The sequence below is a fragment of the Lissotriton helveticus genome, chromosome 5_1 (genome assembly GCF_964261635.1).
Source record: "Lissotriton helveticus chromosome 5_1, aLisHel1.1, whole genome shotgun sequence".
Lineage (NCBI taxonomy): Eukaryota > Metazoa > Chordata > Amphibia > Caudata > Salamandridae > Lissotriton > Lissotriton helveticus.
The window spans coordinates 680221676-680248678 of NC_136065.1; the positions used below are offsets into that span (position 1 = coordinate 680221676).

At 44.4% G+C, this 27003-nt stretch overlaps 1 protein-coding gene across 1 annotated transcript in view; it reads left to right on the plus strand.

The window, feature by feature from the left end:
- The window catches only part of PPA1 (inorganic pyrophosphatase 1), a 172385-nt gene that overhangs the window by 141956 nt on the left and 3426 nt on the right, over nucleotides 1-27003 (plus strand). Inside the window, exon 10 of the mRNA XM_078643070.1 lies at nucleotides 15585-15624. Within this exon, the coding sequence (XP_078499196.1) occupies nucleotides 15585-15624 (40 nt within the window). The remainder of the gene's footprint in view (nucleotides 1-15584; nucleotides 15625-27003) is intronic.

Sequence of the window (27003 nt, forward strand, 5' to 3'; positions counted from 1 at the left end):
CTCTCTAGGGCATCGCCCTTCGGGGCTTTCAGCATTACTCTCCATCGGGTCCTCCACAAATGGCCCTCCTGGTGGTGGAACCAACATCTTTCCGTTTCTGCCCCCGCTGCCGTGTAAAATATCCACAGACTAATTCCCATTAGGTCGGTAACTTGTTTGTCATCGGAACACAGGGAAGCAGATTGCGATGCCTATCGAGCTTTCCGCTCCAAAAAGACTCTCCAGAATCAACAAGCACGCTGGTTCAAAATGCAGGGGAGGCCACCGATGACACACCTGGCCTCTTCAGCCAAGAATACATTAAAGAAGAACACCCACAGGCTTCTGTAGTGGAGGAGGAAGCATTCTCCATCAAAGACAGTTCGGAATCTGACCATGAACAGGACTTCGAAGTCACTGACCCCACAAATGAGGCTGAAGCACAGAGTACTATAACTCCTGCTCCTCAGACTTTAGTGGAATACCATAAAAAACATCCACCACCTTTGCAAAAGGTATTCAGACTGCCACTGCTTCATGGCCAGCACCCAACTACTGGCTCAGATGCCCTGCCCTCCTGCCGGCGCCATAACACCAGCAGAAGCTTGCAGCATCAACACTAGGCCTGGGCGGTAAATTCCGTTCCTCTCACGGAATTTGGGTAATTTTGCGTCCCGCGGAGAACACGGAATTGGCAAGAATTTCGCGGCTTCGTGGAATGTTTTGCTTGTTCGCGCTTTCAAAATGTGTGTTCGCAAGATATTTTTCCCGAGCACGCAAGCAGCGTTCGCCAACAGGAAAAAAGCATCACAAATGGGTGTAAAAAGCACTTCCGCGTGTTAGCGGAACTTTTGCGTGCTCGCAGAGATTTTTTACCTTTTCGCGGAGCTTTGCGTAGCGCGACTACGCAAATTCTGCCCACCCTTAATCGACACCCTCGGCACCTACCCGCCCTTTGGTACAGAGTCAACATTCCATTTCCGCTTTTGCTCTGAGCAGAACCAAAGCACAAACAAGGCACCGAACCTAACGCTTCCAAGCCAACACCCAAAAAAACAGTCAGGAGAAGTTTGGCGCCAAATTGAGGCAAATCCAAATACAATCATAAACTGGACACATCCTAACATGCCTTTGGCTCCAGCTCCTCCATCTAAATGACAATTGTCTTTTGAAGAGTCCAGCGACCTGCTTCCCCACTAAAGAAGAAATAGATGGACAAGGCTACCAGCCCTCTACCACTCCCAATACCCTCACCACCCCCACCATTACCACCTGATTCACCATCTCCACCAGTCTATTGAGTATCTCCAAGACATATTTCCTATGGGATCCCCAGGTGATTGCACAGGTGGACAAAATATGGTGAATGACACATTTGGTGCACAAGCACACAAGGACCCCTGGGACACATGACGTAGACCCTGCAGGGGACATTGAGCCTGAATTTCACGCCCCTCACCTCCTGATGATTTCTACCACATACCATGGGTTATTCAGCAGTGGCGCTGCATTTCATGGGGTGAAATAACACAAAGAATCTCTAGAAAAGGATTTTCTTTTTTTAAACATCTACAACACATAGGGGTACACAATACATACCTATATTAAAAGGAATGATGCGTCACACAGACAAGATCTTCAAAGAGCCTATCCGGGCCAGAATCAAAACGCCAAGGGTCGACAAAAAGTACAAGCCTTCTCCCTCAGACCCTATATCTCAGGCAACAAGTCCCACCAGACTCATTGGTTGTCACCGGTGCTCGTAAAGAAGCAAACTGATGCACCCCCTCCCAACAAGGAGGCAAACGTGTCAACACTGCATGATAAAGAAAAGAACTGCTCAATCGGCAAACTACTGGTGAATCGCCAACTTCTAGGGGTTTCTAGCTTACTGGGTGAGATGGGGAAGCTCCTCCAACATCTTCCAGACGAGCATTGAAAAAAGGGTCATGAACTTGTCACAGGTGGAAAACTGAACTCTTAACACTTCAATCAGATGTGCTCTAGATTCAGCCGACACTGCAGCAGGAGGTATCAATACCCGTATGTTACTATGCTGCCATCCTTGGCTACATAGTTCAGGCTTTTAGCAAGAGGTTCAGCAACATTTCTCCAATGTCCCTTTTGATAAACAGCACCTCTTTGGGACACAGAAACAGCGAAAGCCATGAGAGCCCTTCAAACACATTTCTCTTGAGACTCCTATTGCCTCTCCAACTATTGTGGAGGCTTCAAAACCACACACCCCTACTTCTCCACCTCATACCAGGAAGGCCAAAATCCATATACCTACCCCACAGGTTACTACAGGGGCTCCTTCCTATAGGGGCAGCAATTCTATAGGCAGGGGCAAAGTTCCTCCCCATGCAGGGAAGCACCTGAAACAGTGCCTTTTAACACCTTCCTGCAGGCTACAGAACACCTGTCAAGGGCGTCAGCAACAGTTTCTGCCCATATGGCAATCAGTAACATCAGACCAGTGGGTGTTGGACATTATCCAGCATGGCTATTGTTTGGAGGTTATTACCACACCTCCAAACATACCACCTTGCACCCCCAGGTTATCACCTGAACACAAACAAAAAGTTCAAGCTCTTCTGGGCAAAGGAGCTATAGAACCTGTCCCTCTACACCATCAAGAATCAGGAGTGTTCCTAATCCCCAGTAAGGACGAATCTCTACGACCTATTCTAGATCTAAGGCCCCTAAATCACTACATCGTGTTAGAGCACTTTCATATCAACACACTTCAAGATGTGATCCCACTCTTTCAACAAGGCAGCTTTCTTGCAGACTTCGAACTAAAAGACGCCTATTTTCATATTCCAATACATCCAGGTCATCGCAAATACCTCAGGTTTGTAATAGCAGGAAAACATTACCAATTCAAAGTTGTCCCCTTCAGGATCACTACACCAAGTATTTAGCAGTGGTAGCAGCACATCTGTGCAGACAAAACATCCATGTATTTTCTTATCTGGGTGACTGGCTCATCAAAGCCAGTAGTCATCATCTATTCCAGCAACACGCACAAGCTCCCACGGACCTACTTCACTAACTTGTGATTCACTATCAAACCCACACAATCTTACCTTCAACCTCAGCAGATACAACCATATCTGGGGGCAATCCTAAACACAAACCTAGGATTAGCATATCCCAATCCAGCAAGAATTCAAAACATCCAAACATTGATATCCAAATTTCAAATCAATCAGCAACTCACAGTAAGAATTAATATAAGGCTCAAAGGCATGATGGCATCCTGTATTGCCATAGTGCCCCATGCTTGCCTTCACATGCGTCCATTACAGGAATGTCTAGCACAACAGTCGTCCCAGTCACAAGGCCACTTAAAAGATCTAGTGTTGATAAACAGCCGCACACATCACTCTCTGCAGTGTTCGAACGCCAACAACCTCTTAAAAGGGCGGCCTTTTCTAGACCCTGTTCCCCACATCATTCTGACAACGAACACATCTCTCACAGGATGCACACGTGCAAGACATCACAGTCCAGGGCCACTGGGATTCCAAGCACCAGACTCTCAACATCAATTACCTAGAGCCTCAAGCTGTTCACCTATCTCACTACATTGGCAAGATTGTTCTAGTCCTGACGGACAATTCAACAACCATATACGGTTTACAAAAACTGGAAGGGGGAAAGGGGCGGACACTCTACAGCTCCTACGCCTAGCTCAGACCATCTACATTACAACTTTCCTCTGTTAGCAGAACACCTTCCGGAGACAGACCATGACTTTGCAGACCCCCTCAGCAGGATGCAGCCACAGGTTCACTAATGGGAACTCCACGCCCAAGTCCTCGTCCCTTACTTCCACAAGTGGGGGTTTCCTCAAATAGATCTGTTTGCAACCACAGACCACGCAGAATGCCCAGACTTTTCCTCCAGGTTCCCACTATGCAAGATCAGTGCTCTATGGATGTATTGGTTAGGGGCATTTGCCTGCGCTTTTCCTGCTCTTTCTCCTCCCCTTTCTGGTTCAGCAACTCGGGAAAACATCTCTCACACTTATACTAGTAGCCCCTACATGGGCACGCCAGCCATGATACACAACACTCCTAGAACTCTGTAGTTTCCCACCAGAAGCTCCCCAAAAGGCCGAACCTTCTCACTCGGAACCATGGAGAATTCAGGCACCCAAATCCCAAAACACTAAACCTAGCGATATGGCTCCTGAGGTCATAGAATTCGGATTTCTCAATTTTCCACCAGAATGTATGACCATTCTCAAAGAAGCACGTAGACCCCCCACAAGGGCTTGCTACAGAGCCAAATGGAAAAGATTTATCTGTTACTGCCTCAATAGACAAATAAATCCATTCAATGCCACTATACAAAATACCATCTGTCACTTGTTGCATTTACAGCTCTCTAGCCTAGCTTTCACATCCGTACGACTACACCTTGCAGCTGTGGCTGCCTCTCACCAAAAAAGACAACACCTATCCTTGTTCAAAGTACCTGTTATTAAGACTTTTCTGGAAGACCTTAAAAGGGTGATTCCACCTTGGGCCTCATGGAATCTTAACATTGTTCTCACAAGACTCATGGGTCCTCCATTCGAACCCATACATACCTACTATCTCAAACTTTTATCATGAAAGGTAGCATTTTATATTTCTATCACCTCATTTAGACATGTTTGTGCGCTCCAGGCATTAACCTTAGAGGATCCGTTCATCAAACTCCACAGAGACAAGGTGGTCCTTCTTCAAAAACCCAAACTTCCTACCAAAGGTCGTCTCGTACTTGCATCTCAACCAGTCAATTGAGTTGACAGTTTTTTCCCACTACCAGACTCAGTTGTGGAAAGGGATGTACATACATTAGATGCCAAAAGAGCCATCAAGTACTAGATTGACAGAACAAAAACATTCAGAAAAACAAAACAATGTTTGTGGCCCTCTTAACACCTCATAAAGGAAAGCCTTTATCCAAATCCAGAATCGCCAGATAGATGGGTAAGTGCATTCAAACTTGTTACATTAAAACTTACCAACACCCTCTAGGGCACAGTCAACTTGTAAACTAGGGGCTTCTATGGCCTTCCTAGGAAATATTTCATTAGCTGACATTTGCAAAGCAGCTACATGGTGCACACCACACACGTTCACCAAGCATTATTGTTTGGATGTTCTAGCATACCAACCAGCTGATATGACAGTCAGTGCTACATACACACTTTCAAACAACTATGACACCCACATGTTAGCCACTGCTTTCAGGAGCTCTGCTTTACAGTTTTTGCTAAGCATGTGCATTTCCAGCTACACGTGCCTCAAACAGAATGTTACTTACCATGTAAGCATCTGGTGCTGTAGATTCACATGTGCCCACCATCCTCCCCAGACGCCTGTGGCCATTGCAATTTCCTTAACATATATTGCTACACATGGGCATCTCTTTACTACATACACTCCATTCTTACCAACCTGCAGGAAAACAAATTAACAATGGTGTTGATGCCCATACACATTATCACCAAGAGGAGGAGTCACTTGATAGAGATAGATACAGAGACATAAAATCCATTTTTGGATTGCTTATAACTTTGGCATGTGCTGTTTGATGAATCTTCATGAAACCTGCCCAGACAAGGTGTCTCTGATTTTCACCTTTGAGCAACGTATGTAGAGTGGGGTGCTGCTTTGGAATATCCGCTGTGGCAGCTTTGACATTATAAACGATTGTGCAGGAAAATATCAAGTGAGTACGCGTCCCAGGATACAAAGGAGCTCTAGCAATAGAGATCTTCCCAAGTGGTGGCACCACATTTTTGGTGTAGTTGCCTGCAGGCTGTTTCATGTGTGACTGGTAACACTGGGTGGTAAGGCAACACGACGAGTGGGAGTATAGCAGTGGCTTGTCGAGTTTCCAGGCCAATTTTCACTATGCCATGGATGTGCATGCAAACGTTGAATCAGTTAAGGTAGCAGAAGTTACTAATGAACCCAGATATTAAGTTAGGGGCCATATAACGTTGCTCTATCACCAGCTGTGGTAAGAATGGGATGGGTTTGTACCAAAAGATGGCATAGTGTGCTTGGGTGCACAAGTAGTATAGCTCCATCTAAGGTGCCTCAAATCCACCTTTAGAGATTGGTAGCGTGAGAGTATCCAATTGAATACGGGGTTGTTTACCAGCCCAGGCTAGCCATATCATTTGTGTTTTTTGAAGGCTTTAAAGAAGTGCCGTCCCGGCGGAAGAGGGGCATTGAGGAAAAATATAATCCCTTTCGGAATAACCATTTTCATGAGCGCAGTGAGTTCTGACGGATAGCGGCAGCGAAATCCAGCATGTGATGCTATCCGTGATGGTGGATAGCAACGTGCCATAATTGCTCAAATAGTTTTTCCCTTGTCCCTTGACACTACCACCCCTAGATTTCGGAGCTCAGAGTTGCGCCATTTCAATGAAAAATCCAGAGAACTGCTGTGTGGCTGGTGTGTGGGTAAACAAGCTGGACTTGTCCCAATTGATTTGAATGCCGGATAGCCCTCCAAACAGGAAAAATTTGCCGAGCACCCCTTTCAGACTGATCGGAGGGTCTCTAAAATAAAGTGTGATGTCATCTGCATATAATAATACTAGTATGTGTTAAGAGGTATCGAATCGCATATTCTCGCTGACATTGGCAGAGTTTTGCAGCCAAGGCAAAGAGTAGCTGGGAGAGTGGGCTGCCCTGCTGCCCGCCCCTGGTAATGTTGAATGAAGCGGAGATCGAGCCATTGATCTTAACCCTTGCCATTAGTTGTCAATAAAGGAGACCTATCCATGTCAGAAAAGAGTGGGGGTACTCCATTTGGCGGAGGACAGTCCTTAAGTAATCCCGTCCCAACAAATCAAAGTATTTTGGTGGCGTCAAGGAACGCCGCCACTGCAGCAAGCTCCAAATTTATGTCCTGTTAGAGCGTAAACAGTGCCTGTAAATTGTGACATGGCGATCACCCAGGGATAAATTCTGACTGATCTGGCCTCACTAGAAATGGCATGAGGAGGGCAAGGCGATTGGCAAGTACTTTTGCCAGAATTTAAGCATCACCGTTGATGAGACACTGGCCTGGAAGATTGACAACTACCCGGTTTAAGCAAGGCAATCGTAAACGTAAAGTCATCTAGGTAGGCATCTACATCTGCGCACTTGCGATCTGCAGGGAGCCATAGAATAAGGAGAATGTGTGTAAGATTTACGGTTTGTCTCTAAACAGTGTCCTGTCCTTGCCCCGTACCTCTAGGACATCATTGGCAAAGTGTAGTTTTCATGTCAAGATGGCTAGTGTATGTCCTGGACGTTTGCCTTCTCTATATGCCCTAGCCCTGGCATATTTACAGTGGTGAAGACATTCTCTTTCCGCCTTCTCCTGAAACTCAGACAGGGCAGCTGTAATCTATTTAGATAACTTGTGGTCATCAGAATTGCCGTCCGAGCCTCAGGAGCTTTCGAGTTTCTAGTTTGCCCAATTGGTCACTCAGAGAACGCAACACTCCCCCACTCTTCGCTAGGCAAATACCACAGATTGTCACTTTGAAAGCTTCCCATATAGTGCCAAACACTGGCACTGAGTTTCCTAACAAAAAAAAGTCAGCAGTTTCTTTTTGCAGATCTTCGCGGAATGTGTGTCTAGGAGCAGTATGGGAGACAGCCTCTGTGATGTTTATGCAGAGGCAAGGGCTGAAGGGCCCAGCACAACCATGACTGTGGAGTGATCATATTATGTTCACGCTAAGTGCAAGACCCCGTGCAACCAGGGTCCCAGTCCTCTCGAAATGAGCCAGTAATAGAAGCGTGACCAGCTGTTGTATACTCCTGAATAGAAGGTGCCTTCTTTTTCGGATGGGTAAAGTGTCCATCATGTGTCTAATAGCCAATGATGTCCCGTAATGTCTCGTATACTGTGGGCGGCTGTGCTATGGTAAGTTTCAGAGGTATATGATCTAGCAGGATATGGGTTCAGGGTAACATTTAAGTTTCCACCCCAATGAATGTAAGGCATACCTATGTCTGAAATGTGACACCACAGTCTATCAACGAAAGTGGAGTCCTCAGTATTGGGTCCATAACAGTTGACTAAAGTGACAGATGAAGAGGCCAATCAGCCCCACATCAGCGAATAGAAACCCTGAGTATCAATTAAGGAGCCCCGCAGAACATAAGCATATGGAGACTTGCCTGTGGGCTCTATTAAGTGGGATTCTTGTAGAAAGGTGATATGGATGTTGTGTCTATCCAAATAGACAAGTATGTGTCTACTCTTACAGGGATTACTTAGCCCCCCGACATTCCATGTTAAGCAATTGTATGTTGTGTGTAAGGTGTTGGTCTTGGCGGTAGCATTGTTGGTCATATTAGGGCAGGTATTTAGGCATGAGTGCGATTTTGTCGCATACAAGGGCCAAAAAATGAGGTGAGGACAGTGTGGCATTAAATGACATTCTGATGTGCACAGCATAACATTTAAACAATCCCTTTTCCCACTATGTATGTATATCTCTCCCAAACAAGCTGAAAAGTGCTGATAAACTGTATAGCAAACATGGTAGCAGTGTCACCAGTACGCTAGAGAGGAGAGGTGTGTTGAAAAAGAAAGAACATAGAGCGTGAAAAGAGATGTAGAGAATGTAGAGCTAGGAGAGATCATCAGGGAGAGTTGGCCGTCGGAGGCTAGTAAAATGATAGTGACAGACGAGGTTGATATCACTTGAGTGAATTCAGGGTATCCTGTGTGGTGTTCTCTAGAGAGCCATAGGGGGATATCCTCGTGTGTACGAGGGTGTGGGGGGTATAAATTGTTTCAGGAGGCTCATCACAATTCAGTATGAATAATGATTACAGGCAATCAGCAATAAGGACCGATCTGGCGGCTGCACTGTCACTGGCTCCTGTTATATATTAGAAGGGGTATGTTGATGCTTCTGAGAGTCTCATGTGATGCGTAGTCTGCCATAAAAAAAAGTTTGGCAGTGGGCAGCATCACCCCTAGGGCTCCAGATTCAACCCAGTTCTGACATTTTTGACTAGGATCTTGATGGGATGGGTGGTGGTTCCGTCGGAGAGGTACTTATGGAATTCCAGCACATAAGGTCAGTAGCCTGCTTTGAAGTCACAAAGAAGTGATCTTTTCCCTAGAAGCAAATGCAAATGCGAAGGCGGGCTGGGTATAGGATTGCGTAGGAGATAGCAGCGAGTCTCAACTTCTGTTTGATAGGTGCAAATTTTCTCTCCGCTTCCTGCACTGCAATGGTGAAGTAAGGATATATGGTCACTTATTTGCCGTCGAAGTGCAGGACCCATTTTTCTCTGACAATGATCAGTTTCGAAGGGGCACCAGGTGTGGGATGGGCCTGTAGTGCATGATGCACTTTTAGCAGTACGCATTTTAGAGGAATTCAGAATTAAAGGCTTTTTAGTTTTTTTCTGAATTCAAGATTTCCTCGATTTGTAGGTGTTGAAGGGAGGTAATTAAACATGCATGGCCCAGCCTCTGACACATGTCTGTTTCCTTTGGTTCTGGCAATTTGTTTAACCCCTTCCATGCTGATGACGAGCTCAGCTCGTCATCAGCTTTACCTACCCTGTGCGGATGACAAGGATAACTCGTCACTCAACATGGTGATTTTAAAAATCCAGCACACAGCGGGAAAACCGCTAGCGTGGAAGTGGTTAATGGGCCGTGATCAGGGTGTGATCTTGGGGCAGGGAGGCATTCTCTTGATTTTGCCCCTTCGATATATTGATCTTGTGTATTCTACATAATGCAGAGTATTTGAAGTGTATCTTTTACTGGGAGGCAGGGTTCGGTGGTGTTGGTGGTTGTTTTGGCTTTTTCACATCCCAGCCTTTAGTGTTTCTGGATTCTGTTGATTTGTAATATGATCTAGAGGTGGTAGCCATGGACTAGCTAGGAGCTGATTATGGCTCTTACTACAGAGAGGCTGTTTGGAAGGGATGAAAAAACTTTTTGGATCACTGTTAGGTGATGGAGAAGGTGCATGACTACTGCCCTGATTAGGGATTTTAGGCTGAGGTCAGTGTCCAAGATGTCAAGTTTTCCAAATGGGTTTCCATGACTTTGTCATCAAAGATTTTGAAGGGCAGGGCAGATGTTTTTGTTTTGCTTTAAGAGCTAGGCTGTTTTTTTCTTGAAGCCATTAAAGTTAAGAATTTTGTGATAACTGGTTTTCTTTGCCTCTGACTCACCTCTGTGTCTGCGTATCATCAGTTTAGAAACTGAAATGGATTAACCGCATGCACGCTAGCGGAATTCTGCTCCTGTGTTGAGTTTTTTAAAACCGCACTTTACATGATGAGCTGGGCTCGTCATGAGCGTGCGAGGAGGCAGCCTCATGACGAGCCCAGCTCGTCATGAGCGTCGAAGGGGTTAAGATTGTACAATCTTGGAAGGTAAGAATGAAAACTCGCCAAGTCTGACTTCAGTGATGATGGCCACTGATTTTAATCAGTGAAGGATTTGTCTACCTGTTGACCACCTATAAAAGGGTGAATATGGATCAGCATGCAGAAAGATCCTTGTGCCACCATCTCCAGGATGTTGTCCCATATGTTGATGACTGGTGCTTTTGTTTGTGTTTTGAGCAGAAGCCTGGCTGGTTGTAGTCTAAGGGTTCCTTTGTGAGTGATTTTCAAGCTGAGAGGTGTAGACTTTTTACCTACTATAGAAGTCCAATGGTACCATGTAATACAGCTGGATTAATTTGGGTAAGTAGGGTCTAATGTGACCTTTTCTTTCTGACGGGTGAGATCTTTGAGTATTTAGTAGAGGTGGATTTCACTTGAATGCTGTGGTTGTCATGGCGGATTTTCAGGTGTTTATGCCAGGCATCTTGTTGGTAGGTGTTTTCAGCAGTCTTGAAAGAGTTTGGCAATATTGGCATTTGTCACTTTAGCAAAACTGTGTCCAAGTGGGGGCATGGATTTGACCCAATGCAGGATTTGGAACAGAGGATGGTGATCATGATTAGCAATTTTTCAATGAATAAGGAGCATCGGGTATACAATACCATGCAGTGACGATAAGTTTAGGTTTCCTGAACACTGGGCTGTGCCCTTCATTTCAGTTTTTCACAGAAATTCCTTTGCATTTATTGTTTTTGTATTCTTAGTTTCAAGCTACAGATTTCTGTTTTTTTTTTTATCATGCAAGCTCTGTTCTTGAGGAACTTATATTGTTCTAGGTCCTACTGCTCCTTTCTCAACTGAAATGGCCCAACTCTGTCCTTAAGTTTTACATTTTACATCCAAACGTAATGTTTCTGAAATGACTGACCTACACACTCCGGTTCTCCCACTAACTGAATATGTATGTTTAAGAGCTTTGTAAAAGGAGTATTTTTCAAAAGCAGGATCACTGCAAAGCTGGGTAGGGCATTTATGCGTGAGAGAAAAGTTGGCTCATCCCCCTAGAAATTCACAATAGATGTGTCCTGTAATAGTTTAGTTAAAAATCTTTAGGGGCTGAAAGAGCCCACTCTGCTCCCCCAGAGGGCTTGATAAGGATATAGCGTTCAGTGTCAACTTATTCTATAGGACCTCATTTATAGATACCTACAGCGAAAGCAGAGATGATTGATGGTGAATATTTCTCAGCTAAAAGGTTCCTACATCATGTTATACCCTTATAATAACAGAGGATAGTCTTTAAGGGGAGCTTGACTTCAGGATGGCCACACCGTTAAAGACTTGACTTGAAAGTCCCAGAATTCAAACATTGGTCTTTGAGTTTTCTCCCCGTTGTAACTTGATATCTTTGTTTTCTGAAACCCAGACCTGCACGATTAAGACTCAGAATACAGCGACATTCAGACAAGAGCCTAAAGCATATTGCCAGATCACCTCTGTTTGAGTTTTCTCTTGCATCGTGGATGAACCCCACTTCTAGAAGTACTACCCTGCACCATGCAATCTAAGTTTACCTTTATGAAGCAGATGCTTTCTCTATTGGAGCTGTGTTGCTAAAGAGATCCTGGAACAGAGGAGTGCAGGTCTACTATGAAATTCCTGCAGATGTTTCCGAAACTCTGGCACTCACTTGCACCACTGAGCTAAATATGATTGAATGATCGTGCAAATTCTTACAGGTTAAGAGCCATCATTGAAAGTAAATTGTTAGAACATAGTAGCAAAGTAACATTTCTTACCAACAGTAGAATTTCAATCGTTTTATTAAAAGTTCTTTACTTATAGTATGAATGCAGGTGGTAAATTACATCCTACAGGGTTCATATTGTGTTATCCCAGAAATAGTTCATATTTGGGTGAGAATTATCTACTAAATTTGAATCCTTTCTTGCAAAGGCATATTTACCTAGCTTGAAATACACTATGGTGACTCCCCTTGTGAAGAAAACAAACTTAAACCCTAATATAGCTGTGCAAGAACCCGTTAGGGGAGCAGGGGCACAGTGCTAATGGGCTACTGCGCCACAACTATGGTGTTTGAAGTCGCTTGACACTGGTGCGCTGGGGTTCGTCCTACTATATATCCCTGTAAATTGGGTCAAGTACAAACCTTACCACACTTGACTCCCAGGGTACCGAGGCTGAACACTCACATTCTTCTCGGGGAGATTATTTGGTGGGCAAGAGCTTAGAACTTAACACTCCACCAACAGGCACAATAACAGTGTCCAGCCTAGTGTTGATCTTTTATGAAGAAATAATGGGTTCTGCTCCTAGGCAGTCTGTCCTCCTGCAGGGCTAGGCACTTCAAGCAGACCCTCAGAAAGAGCAAACTACAGGTGCTCTCCCTCACCTCGGTGAGAAGGGCTGTCAGGCTCACAAACCAGCACTGGTTGCACAACACCTTTGTGAGTACTCTGTGGAGCACTCCCTTGGTCATGAAGAACTTGGTACTGTAACAAAGTGGAGTGGTTTGGATCTCCCTTTTATAAAAAAATAATTCCCAGAAAGGATGTGGCGCCATTGATCAAAAGTTAGTAATTTTGGAGAGCTTCTCTTTTAGGTGTCCTTCCTTCTCTGGCTCATCTCCTGACCCAGCCTTCATGTAAAGAGATGCATCTCCCATCAGGTAGCAATGGGCATGGCTCCAAGCAGAAGTGTCCAAAACAGGGGTGCAGTAAAGAGGTCTCTGCACATCGCTGTCCTCTGGTTTCCTGAAGCAGTAATCCGGGACTGAGGAAAGGGAAGGACGTCCCTAGAAACGTCTTCGCCTTGAACATCAGAAACTGCATTCTTACCCTTCATGCCTATCTGGTGGAACTTATCAGCAAACCTTTGATAAAAAGGTCTTCATTGAATTCTAACCTTGTCTCCATCATCCTTCTCTGGGTAGAGACCCAATGTCTCTGCCTTTACCCTCCAGCTACAGTAATGGAGACAATATAATTCCAATGTCTGTGGGAAAATGTCCTCATCTTATGCCATGCTAAAATCAGGTGCATCCAAAATGTGCCCAATTGGGCCTAGTACTTAGACTACCATAACAATTAGGGTCATTCTACCATACATGTGCTAAAAACTCAACCTGCCACAGGATACTACTGCACAGTTCTGGGTTTCATATAACAGTGGAACTTTAGATCAGGTAAGCAGATATGCTTTACACAAAGAAAAAGCTTTGGTCATGCTGTAGTTCAAAAGAACATGAAACCCTTGGGGTAGACAGCAGTCCAGTGGCCACTATGAGGGCACACTTGGTGCACCCCTCCAGGTCACATATCATATTCTATAACTCTCACAACCAGGAACAAACAAGAGACAAAACAAGGAGTCTGTGCATACTCCGGATTAGTGTGACATCTGGGCCAAATAAAGTGAAGATACCCAATTCACACGCAGTTGCACACTCATGGCAGGGCTACCAGCCCTTTCACAGTGCAGGGACATTCCCATTCCTAGAGCCAGGACAATATAGGTCCATTTCCAAAATACAACGCTTGGCACAAAGTAATTTTGAAATCTATATATGCCTCTCAAATCAAAGTTTACCTGGAAGGAAATTCCTTGTTGTCACAATTCCAGCCAAGATTTCTGCATCTGTGAATTACCGAGACAGTTGTACTCCGAGAACAATAAATTGAAGAACTAAGGGCCAGGCTGCTTATCTTATCCTTTTGGATCTTTCAGCAGCATTCAGTTCAGTGTTACAGATCAGATCTTGATTTGGATTCATGTTTAACTTAGTCATTAGCAGGCTTGGGGCCACTAATTCTCCAACACACGTACCATGAAGTGTGGTGTTCGACATGGGTCAGCTCTATCATCACTCCTTTTTAATATATTCATGGCTATCCTGGTAGGGATAAACTCAGCCCATTTGTCTATGGTATCTAATGCATGCTACATGAAAGTTTGGCTGGCATTGCACATTATTTTGTCTTGCAAGGTGTACATAAAAGCACATATGGCACCAAGCTGTTTTAACGCAAGCAGTGAGCTTTTATCATTGGAACATACTACAGTAGAAGTGTTTTCAGAATAACCAGCTTTCCTGGACCTCCACCTGAGCCATTGAACATAGCAGTAAATGCAGGAGTTTTTTTATTCTTCTTTTGCACATCCACCAGACCCCTCCACCTCACTATTGTCTACTCTGGCTAAAAGAATCTCTTTATCTTCAGTAAAAGCATCAACAATCAGATTACTTCTCAGAAACTCACATTGTATTACTCATTCAAGAATTTACACTGTGAGTAATAGAGCTTGGATAATACCTTCGACCACCCTTACAAATGTAATGACTAAAGAACAGGCTTTACAAAATGGATCTATTGTAATATACTGTTCCACCTTGTGAATAGAACTAAGGTGGTAAATGGTGAAAGTTCCAGTCAAAGTAAATTTACAGAGTATTACTTAGAAATCCATTCATGGCATGCATTAAAAAACAGCGTGAACCCTGTAGTTATCTGGGAACCAAAGCTAACCATTTCAAAATGGAATCGTGTATAATGGGAGCTGAACGTTGAAATCGCAGAAGTAATACTGTAAAATCTGATGCCTGACTATGCGCACAAAAAATAAATCTCACTTAAATGTTGTTCATGTAGGATGAAAAAGGAAGGCCTTTTTATTGAAATGTTTGATATGCATTCCTATGTATTTAAGATTTTTTATTTTGGTGCATTTCAGTGTGATACAATTCTGTTTTGTATAGTACAAGTATTGGTGTATATACTTTTTTGTGTAGAGTTTAATGCTGTATCTTTTTGTTTTTTAAGCACATTAAATCCAGTTTGATACTGCCCTAGAGAGAATTTGAGGAGGTGCTGTTTTATGTAAATCCTCATTACTTAAACTGCCTTGGGGCCTGATTTAGATCTTTGCAGACTGGTTACTCCGTCACAACAGTGACTGATATCCCGTCCGCCGAAGTAGAATTCCCATTATATTCTGTGGGATTTCGTTAGACTGAATATCAGTTCCCATTTTGACGGAAAACCCCATCTGCCAAGATCAAAATCCTTTAGTCTTTAATAATTTGGGACTGAACCCTTCATATTGGGTAAAAAAATACATATCTGTATTGTGCCCTCAGTGTTTTGGATGCGAGTTGAGTATATGAAATAAAGTGTTCATAATTTTTTCATTCTGTTTCAGGTGCCAGAGTGTGGTAATTCTAATGAAATCCCACCAGAAGGTAAGAAAAGGATGCAGCTTCCAAAGCAGAGCAACATTTTCGTTATTTTAAAAGGGAAATTCTCTTCTCCCTCACTTTTTTTTTTTTTTTTAATTCACCAGTTATGGTTAATGAACCCTGACAATGCAAATCATAACGCACAGCGTCCCCCCTTTGTTGTTTAATTAGTGTGAAACTCGCAAGTCAGAGTTTCAAGATGGTGGGGAAAACACTATAGCGCTAATACAATCCTATTAAAATTTATAAATAAATAATTTAAAAAACCAATTCAAAATGTGATTGACTGAATTCTCGAGTTATGGATTTCCAGTTAAGACAGCAGAAATATACATAAGTTGAAACCTGTTAATCTGAGTCAAACTTTTTTAAACTCTTGCATCTCACAGATTTACACCAAAGCAACCCCCCCCCCCCCCCCCAGATATTAAAAACACACTTCCTGAGTAAACGTTTTCTTTCACGCCAAGTCTGGTGAAAATCCATTCAGCAGTTATAGATATCAGCAAAATGTTGAATGGCAGATACAGAGAAATCCCTTTTTTCAGGCATGGTCCCTGTGCCCTACAAACACACTTCCCATGCCCCCTTAACCTTTTTATTCCATCAGTGGATCTTCACAGAACTTGGCATGCCGAAAAGTAGCAGACTAATTTCCTGAAATCCTCCCAACCATCCTTGATGGATGATGCTAATTTAGCCACAGCCTGTTTTGAGGAGTGGATCCATTTAGCAGCTAATAAACTGGCTCCTGCTAAATCCGTCAAATGTTTTAGAATGATTGCATCAGCACCATGGTTTTCCCCTAAGTTCAGGGAAATGATAAATAACTGTAGAAAACAGGAAAGAGTCTGGAGGAGTAAGTACTCCACAGACTAGAAAATCAAATATAAACCACTGATTCAGAGCTATAAAATCATGATTAAAGACGAAAAGACTAAGTTCTAAATAGAAAAAATTAACATGGCAAATCATTCACCCAGAGAGCTTTTAAAGCGCATTCTGGAGCTCTCTTGTCCATCTGTTAGTAGCTGTTTAATGCCCAGTCTAAAGATTTTTAACAACTTAGGGCAATTAAAAAAAATATATATGGTTGACTATTTAGGATTTCAAGGTCACTACAAACTCTAGTACCCTCTATGTTGAGAATGATTTCATAGAGTTGAATAACCTGAAATTCCTTAGTTTTCCCTCTCTCACTAATGAGTGTTAGAACTTCTCAAACAGACTAAATCAAGTGCCCCATGAGACCATTGCCCGCCCAGAATTCACCAGGTGATTGAGGGATGGTGACCTCTCCTCTCACCACACTTTCACATCATATTATCAACACAGGCATTTTCCCACTAGACTGGAATAAAGCTTCTGACCTGCCTTTGCTAAAAAAAAAGAAAAAACACAGTGGACCCTAATGAAGAGAAGAACTATCATCCCATTTCACGCCTTCACCTACCCGCAAAAATATTAGAGAAACACATGAACCTTGCAGTCATAGAATATCTCAGTTGCAATGAGATTCTGGATAGAGCCCAGTTTGGCTTCAGAAAGGCTCACTGTTCTGAGACGGTACTGGTGGTAGTTGCAGAGGAGATTCGGAACATCATGGACAATTGTGGTAAGGCTGTGGTCCTATTGGGTCAATTCCTAGCCTTTTATACAGTGAGCCAAGATGTCCTGAAGCGGAGATTAGCTGAATTAGGAATTGGCGGACTGACATATAATCTCTTATGCTCCTTCCTCTCGGAAAGAGAGCAATTAGTCTCGCCAGGAAATTTTATCTTCAATCCTTTCTCCTAGCCATGTTGTGTCCCACAAGGGTCATCACTCAGCCCAAACCTATTCAATAGTTACGTGGCCCCCATGAAAAACCTATCAGATCCTTTGATTTCTCTACCTTCTCCTGTGCTGACGACATGCAAATTGCAGTGTCTGTCGCCAGTAACATCGAGGAGATGGTGCATCGGTTTAATAGAGGTTTGAGAGTGCTGGTCGGTTGGATGAGCAGCCACTGCCTCAAACTGAACTCCGGAAAAACAGAGGTACTTCTATTTAGCTGGGACACTCTTTCTGGAATGATTCCTGGTGGCCTCAGACCTTGGGTGTTCTTCCCACCCCTGTTCCTAAAGTGAGAAGCCTTGGGATAATTTGATGCTAAACTCACTTTCACGAACAGACCAATAAGCTGATCTCTTACTGCTTTTACCAGCTAACTATTGTTAGGAAAATCCTGACCTTTGTTCGATTTGAGCCACAGAAAACCGTTATCATTCCCCTGGTCTTATCAAGATCAGATTACTGGAACAGCCTTTATCAGGGCATGCAGAAGAGATCATTTAAACGTCAGAGTTTAGAATGCTGCTGCATGGCTTATTAAACTATCAGGAAATTTGACTTAGTCTCTAAGGCTCTGGAGATGCTTCATTGGCTCACGATAAAAAGAGTGGCTTTCAAGGCACGCTGTACAGCATACAATATACTCCATCGCACTGGTCCAGACCATCTAAAGAACAAATTCTCTTGACACACCCACGGAAGATGCCTCCGGTGATTAACGTCCAAAACGGTCAGGGTACCCAGAATCCTTTCTGACTCTTGAGGCAGTAGAAGCTTAATATACTTCACTTTCAAGCTCCGGAATCAGCTATCCATACATCTTAGAGGCCAGTCGAATCAGACTTTCAGAAAACACCTGAAAACATGGTTATTTCAATCGCCTATGTAGTCGTCAGTAGTCTTATCCTATGGAGCATTTTCTTTTCCTTGCAGACACTAGCGCCAAGACACCGTCTTGGCACATACTGCGTTTTATTAAAACAAATATCCAATATTAAGTAGGTTGCCAGTTTACATGCAAATGTATCCACAAGTCAAAAGCTGTATAGGCAAATAAAAAAAATGCTGATTCAATGGAAACACCAAATAAGCCATAACCACAGTGCTGTTTACCACTGAGTTGTGTATATCCATGTAAACACTATTTTCTACACCCCAACGCCTTTGCAGGGATTGAGATAAAGCAAACACCAACATGAGGCCAGAGAATGGGAGCAAGTTATTTAGCTTTAGAGCAAAACATCATGCTAAAGTACTTCTGGGAAGAGGCGCAGTAAGGAATAAAATCAAATGTTTCCCTTCAGTGAAAATAGAGCACCATTTTAAACCAGTGTAACACCTTGATTCTTCGCCTAATTAGTCAGTGGCTCGATCATCTGCTAATCACTGGTCTAACTGGTCTCTATGCTACCTAACGTGTTCTTTTTAAAATCACCCTTCCTGTGTCTGCCAACTATTCAGTACTACTTCTACCTAGAAAACTATCTCATTTGAGTGGTATCTTGAGAGGGTGCAAAGTTTGCATCAATGCAAACATGAGACCCTGTGCACGCTGGGGTTTGCAGCTAACTGTCCAAATTATTTTGCATTTCCTTTTTTTATTCCTGTATTCCAGTCATAGAGACTATTAGTCAAATCCCCCCTTCCAAAGACGTAAGCAGCCATCAACAAAGCAGGAAGTTTTTAATTTTTTTATTTACATACAAACAAGATGAAAAAGCCTGGTCCAGAGGCTTACAGAACTGCAGGCATCTGGCATTTATGTTGTACCACATACCAAGATCTCAGCAGAGCTCTGGTACCAAATGCAGGAAGATCAATCTGAGGTCTTCCCATTCCACCTCATACCCAAATTCTTGCTCCCTCGGGAATGTTGGGGCTATTTTCCCATTCCCATGTGGAATGCCCCTTCAACAAATTATCATTTTGGGACAAGTCTGATATATCTCACTACTATAAAACATTTGGAGGTGAATGCTGTGTTGAAAGTCTTCCTGCTCCTGCTGAATAGAAGAGGCTGGATGTCTTTTTTTAAGGAATACACTTACTATGGCCATAACCATGATCGAAGCTTCCAAGGCCATGGCACTTCTGGATGCTTGACAACACGTTGTTTGGCAGGTTGAGTATTATTCAGGCAGGCCAATAAGTAGAATTTATCAAACATTTTCCCACTACACCTCCAAAGAGGGAAAAAGTAAAGCACATTTGAATTCCGCAAAAATAGCTTTTAAATAGGTTACTAAGGGTAAACATAGAGAATTTGTCAAATGACTATCCTCTGGATGTCCATCTAAATGTGAAATAAACAGATTTTTAAAGGTGCAATCCTTCCAAATGGTCACCCTGCAGACATCACTTTGCTTCAGGAAGGGGATTCTTGGTGGTACTCGACCTGGAGACATCTTCCTTATTGTGACAACCACCAGTGAGATCACATTTGTATGCCAGTGCTAAATCACCTCTGCCTTGAAAGACTGTTTTCATCTGGGCCAGATCATATTACATTTCAGTTGTTAGTGCACATCTTAACAACACTGATGAGCTTCTGAGCCACAAAGACACATCCAAAATGTTGGGTTCAGGAATTGTGCACAACTATATTGTTTAAAGTTGTAGGTAAGAATCCCTTAATGTTTTCTGGCTAGCTAAAACAAACCAGGATTTCCATTGACTGTGACCTGACATGCAGTTGAACAAAGGACTGTTTGGTTTTTATCCCTGCAATCTTTTCAGGGTGGTCCTATATACAAAGTATTCATCCTGAAAACCTTTTTTCCCTGAAATGCTAACTGTGTCAAAGCATGTAGTTATTTGTTTTCTGCAAGATTTAATAGCATGTGATTGGCTCCTCCCATTGTCCTATTCAGAAGGAAACATTTGTAAAGTGGTTTTTTTTCTTCGGTTAAAATGTCATTCACAGATATGTGATATTGACTCATCTAAAAAAAATTGCATCTACCAAACTCTGAGTGGATAATTGTCTCTTCAAATGTTATTGTTGAAATAAACCATAAGTTTATTTCATTTGTTAAATACTAAATCTTCTGAGCACTTATTGTTATGCTGCCCAAACCTGGAAGTGACTCGCTTGAGCGTGATTCATATCGCTTATTATCTATCTTGAACCTAGATTGTAAGATTTTGCAGAAAATTATTGCAAACTGGTTTCGGCATACTCTTACAAACCTGGTTGGTCCAGATCAAAATGGATTTGTTCTAGATAGAAGCATGACCTCCAGTATCACTAGGTTGGTTCATGTCGTTGACTGGATATCAGTAGATCATATTCATACGATACAGCTGTCCATTGACACGGAAAAAGCATTTTGTTAATCTGTCCTGAACATATTTGTTGCAGTTTTGTAGCACATTGGTTTTGGGGATGTTATATTGTCCTGAATTAGGGACCTGTACATGGACCCAGGAGAAAAGTCTGGACCTTGAAGGAGTTTTCTGACTCCTGGCAGATTCACAGGGGCATTAGGCAAGGCTGCTCGCTTTCCTCCCTCCTCTTCGCTCTCGCAGTGGAGCAGTTCGCTAGTAGCATCTAGCAAATTGAGAGCCAAAGGCTCTCCCATCTCCTTGTATGCTGATGATGTATTGATGTATCTAGCTGACTTGACCACAGGCTCGGGGTAGCGCGAAGGACGAAAATATCTGGCCTGGTAGTCAAAAGGATCAAATCCTGTATGTTCTGCTCGAAGGATATTTGCATTCAAATCCTTCAGAAAAAAGGTGTCACTTATCTACCTGTTAAGCCACACAACTTCAATTACCTTGGGGTTAATGTATTTAGACACCAACGCTATGTTAACACCGGGAATCTTGACAAGGCTCTTATATCTCTCAGATCTACATCTGTGTTCTGGAAGAAACTACTTCTGTTACTGCTAGAACTTATTGCACTGCCCAAGGTGGTGGCTTTACCGCTTCCCCTTTACCTGCTTTTTAATCTACCTCTACACAGACGCTTTTTTTCAAGTTCTTAGTAGCTGGTTGAAAGCGCTGATGTGAGGTATGGGTAGAAACAGTGTGGCTCGAAGTTATTTCTACCAATAGACTGAGGGCGGCCGGGGGCACTGGACTTTGAGTTCTATTATCTAGCATCACAGCTTCAATGGGGCATGACCTGGGTCTCCCCAATTGCTTCTCCAGAGGTGGCTATCTAGATTATCTGTGGGGTGAGGCTGTTTTTGAGCATCTATTGGGCAACTGCCGTCATGCCAGAGTAGCTCCTCTTCTCCAGGAGGTATGTTTCCGTTCGCTCAGGTGCCTTTAGTATTCATATCACCGGGCAGTATGCTCACTAGGATTGCTGCTGTGGTCCCTAGCCATACTTCAGCTCTGGAAGACCGGGTTGGGCGCTAAGATAATGCACTGGCTGGGAGCTGCTGTCATACATGTAGGTCAGCTGTTTGACTGATGGGCCCTCATGACACTTGAGCTGGTGGATGATTCGTTGCCACACATCTAGAGTATCCAGGAATGCACATCTTAAACTACTGCAGTTCGACCACGTACATTGCGTGTATCTTGCCCCCCATATTACACTGGTTGTTTACCAGTGTAGGTTATTTACCAGTGTATCTAAAATTGCCCTAGATGTGGAGTAAATGAAGCAGAGTTTAAAAAAAAAAACTGGACATGCAGAGCACTGCAGACATTCTGGAACATTGTGTGCAATCTGGTCACAAGCCTGACAGGCAGGCAACACTTTTCCATTGCCCATAATGTGCATTTTAGGGTTGGTACCCCAACCCAAAACCGATTGGGTCTATAGTGCATTCTTTGACCCTGTAAAGCAAGCCATCAGTGTCCTGGAATTCCCGCCCAGTCTGATCTCTGGAAGGCACTGCTGAGGGAAAGTGCCTTGGCAGAGGTGACGTGGTCAGGTGCCTAAAACACAATATGGGATAACCCAGAGCAGTGGCGGAGAGGGATAACACTATCCTAGTGGTGCCTCCCATATCAGATGACCAGTCACATAGACTTCACTGCGTTAAATCTAGCTAGCTAGTCAGTGCACTACACTTCTCACCCAGCCGTTCATTGATCTGCATCATAAGTTATCCTCACAAATTTATGCATAGTATAGTACACTGGCCCCTCCTAAGGCCCCCTTGCGCCTAGCTTGACACATCTGAGATCATTGCAACCTTGTTGTCTGATTTTCTTTTGTTTCCTATGGTAAATTTCCTTTCTTCTCATAAAAGCTACCCTGCCTGGGAACAGTCATTTTATGTATTTTTGTGGTGACTAAATTTGGAAGAAGTTAACTTATGTTCGAGGCATATGAGCTGCAGATTACACACTATGCATAGATGGCCACCTAGTGTTGGGCCCGGATGTTTGCAGTTTGTTTTGTTGTAGAAAAGTCTTTGGAAGTCACGGGATAGGTGACTCTTCCTTTGGATGATACTGCACATGGGTATCGGCTCCATCCCCAGATTGTTTTTTTCCCGCCACCGGGCTCGGATGGGTTTCCAGAGCTTCGTGTTGGAACTGATTTCCTTCGGCGCGCAATCTTCACCAACTTACAGAAATTAAGTTTCGAGTGCTTTTCCAGTCGACGCTACACTTCAACACTGAAAGCTTCGATTCCGGTCGTCGTCGACGGCCTTCGGGCCTGACTAGGCCTCGACTCCAGCTCATGGAAACTACGCCATTTAAAAAGTGTCCTCAATGTGGGTTGAAGTTTCCCCACACCGACCTTCATGAAGTGTGTAACCTTTGCCTCTCCCTGGAGCACGAGGCCAGAGACTGTTCCGCTTGTGCCTCTTTCCGCTCCTAGAAGACTATCCGGGACCGAAGAGCGAGGTGAACAATGGCTCGATCTTAGCTTCGATTCTGGACGACATCTTCGAGGAAGGCGTTAATGTTCCAGAACAACACGACATCGACAGCAATTCCGAGGCAGAAGACTCTGAAGTCGAGGACATCACTCCAGCACAGCGGGTCGTAAGTAAGAACGTCGACCCCGACCCTGACCCTTCCTCAACACACCCAAAGAAGGCCCGGTCACACCCTCGCCCTAGGGTTCGGGTGCACACCGACACACTGCTTCTACTGCCCCACCTTCGGGCCCGGCTAAGAAGCTAATGATGCCTTCAGGCGACTCGGGCTCGAGTCTGCCTTCGCACAGTGCCGGCGCACACTTACCAGAACCGAAAAAAAGACAACTTCACCTGCCACGCCGACATCCAAACCATCGGAGCTGAAACATACCACTATTCCTTCGGCATTGAAACCCAGGTCAGAACCAAGCAAACCCGCTTCGGATTCGAAAAAAACACCGGAACTGAAAAAACCATTGGGTCCAAAAAACATACCGGAGCCGAAGAAAGCCTCGGAACCGAAAAAAGCTTTGGAGCCGAAAAAGACTCCTGCTTCTCTGGTTAAAGACATTGCCAAAAAACCAGAACAAACCGCTTCGGTACCAAAACCTTCCTCCGCACCAAAAGATCGGCCTCCTGCAGAGGACTTACTTTATCCAGACCCTGCTCAAAAGATTCTAAGTAAAGATCCAATCACTGGACCGCTGATTTTGGCTTAAAAAAGCGACCACTGGACACACCAGCTCCGCATTAAAAGAAGGACATGGCTACCTCTCGCTTAAGACTGCCTTCCCCTTCTCTTTCACCTGTACAATCACCACATCCTCCCATACCACTACATTCCCCAGCATCCTCTATCATACCAGACGATGACAACAGGGATGATCGCTCTGATGACATGGGGGGCAACATGCCTGATCCAGCTACTCCTACAGGATCACCTGACCCGTGGGATGATTATAACACACCAGATGTCCTAAATGTCCCTCAGGATGACATATACCCCTCAAGGCCTTCCCCACCAGAAGACACTATGGGTTTCAATCAATTAATTCACAGAGCTGCGCAATATCATGGGGTAGACATGCATACAGACCCTGTAGATGAAGACATATTAATGGATACCTTTGATAGTGCACAAAGGTCCTCATCCATTTTACCAATGCTTAAAGGAGTGATTAAGCATGCTCCTGAAGTCTTCAAAGATCCAGTCAGAACTCTGGTCATTAACCCTCGCATAGAGAAAAAATATAAAGCTTCTCCCTCAGACCCAGCATATATTAAAGGTCCTGTACCACTAGACTCACTTGTAGTTTCCAATGCACGCACGAGAGCAAACTCACAAACATCAGGTGAAGCTCCACCACCAGATAAAGTGTCTAAGCTACTTGACGCATCAGGGAAAAGAACGGCGTCTCAAGCAGCAAACGTGGCGTATCGCCAATACACAGGCATTATTAGCCAGATATGACAGGGCACATTATGACGAATTAGAATCATTAATGAGGCACCTCCCTGATAAGTACAAGGCTAGAGCAAATGAACTTATCCAAGAGGGGAAAAACATTACAAAAACCTCTATTCAGTGTGCACTGGATGCAGCAGATGCTGCCTCTAGAGCAGTTAACACCAGCGTCTTATTACGTAGACATGCCTGGCTACGCATATCAGGGTTCAAACCTAAAGTACAAAGTGCCATTCTTAATCAACCCTTTGATGAGCAACACCTATTCGGACCCAACATAGATGTATCACTTGAAAAAATGAACAAGCATTTGCAATGCAATAGGTCTCGCAGTTGTTAGAGTTTGAGCCATTGGCATTGTAAATGGCACTGCCTTTTATTTATGTGTTGGTTTTTAAAACGTAAATAAAAGGCATTGCCATTTACAATGCCAATAGCTCAAACTGTCACAATTGCGAGACCTATTGCATTGCTCAGACTGTGGGGGGGCTGGCGAGAGCCCGGTGCGCACCGTGCCGTCTAGTGGCAGACTGACCCTTTATGCCCCGGCTCGGGCCTGCCTCTGAGGGTTGCAGCAGGTACCAGCGCTGAGTCTAGCAGCGGAGCAGCACTCGCTCCCGGCCCCCACACTCTTCGGCTCGCTGTAGGCCCGCCCTACTGTGGGATTCCTCTGTGCCCTCTAGTGGGTGGCCTGGGCTGAGGACACAGTGCAGAGCCGCCGCAGCTACAGTCTCCGGACAGTGGCCGATCACTTCAGATAATCTACTGCAGTGCTTTTCGAAAGCACCGTAAAAGCAAAAACTATTGAATAAAAGAGCCATGCTAGTATTTACCTTCAGAAGCAAACAGAAACCTAACCCTCAAATTAAGTTATGTACATGGCGCCCGTAAAACGCGAGTGCTCTTGCGAAAGCAGAACGCACAACGGAGGACTCCTCTGTGGATTTGCCATTGTGCTAATGGAAGAAACAAGAGGGAGCGAGCCGTAATAAATCCAGCGCGCGGTGGGAGACACCATGCGCGTGCACATCGCCTGTCCGGCGGCGGGCGTGCACATGGTTTGTCTCCCTTAGCGAACTAAAGCAACAAGGAGCAGAATGTAATGCATCCGGGTACCGGAGGCGGGGAGGCGGCTGGAGCGTTTCCGGGTCAGCAGAGGCGGCTGCTACAGGCTAGGGGTGCGCTGCGGACGCGGCGTCCGCTTCCACTCGGTTTCGGCGCATGGCTGTTGGGTGCCGTTTCAATTATGCTGGCCAGGCGATGCGGCGGAGATACGGGGAGTCACGACAAAAGAGCCAGGTGAGTGGGGGGTGGCTGCGTGCATTTGTGTGTGTGCGCGCGTGTGTGTGTGTGTGTGTGTGTGTATATATGCAGTGTGTGTCTCTGTGCGCATGCGTGAGTGAGCCTGTGAATCAGAGGCAGGGCATCTGCACGGCGCCGTGCGCGCCCTCGACGGCAAATCGGAGACGCTCGTGCCTGTACGCTGTCTCACATTCCCCCTAACACGCCAACAAAAGGTCCATCGCTACGCTCGACCTAAAAAGGATACAGATACCGCCAAATCTATGGGAGCCCCGCAGTCACAGGCTCCCAGACGTTCATTTTGTCGCTCATCCTATCGAGGTACCACCAGGGGATACTCTTTGGACACAGCCTATACCTCGTACAAAGCCTCTACACAGTCCACTTACAGCAAGGGCTATCAAAGGGGTGGTTACAGGGGTAACAATAACAAAGGCAGAGGTAAAAATAACAACCCCCGCTCTGCCTCTACCCCTGCCCAATGACTCCCTTCCCCTTCCCCTGTTCCATTCCACTCCTGTCGGGGGAAGACTTCAACAATACCTGCCAGCTTGGGAAAACTTCACTTCAGACAGGTGGGTGCTCCAAATAATTCAGTCAGGTTACTGTTTATAACTAACATCCACCCCCCCAAACATACCACCCAAGCAACGTCCAATGTCACAAGAACATTTAACACTGCTCAGACAGGAGGTAATATCCCTCCTGCAGAAAAATGCAGTAGAAATAGTTCCAGAGCATCAGAAAAACAAAGGAGTATACTCCCTATATTTCATAATACTAATGAAGGACGGATCTTTAAGACCCATCCTAGACCTCTAAACATTTACATACAGCTATGCACTACATAAACAAACAAGGGGGAACACACTCTCTGCAGCTCTCTGTTAGCACAGCAGATATGGAGATGGGCTATACCACTAAAGATCTTCCTCTTAGCCCAAC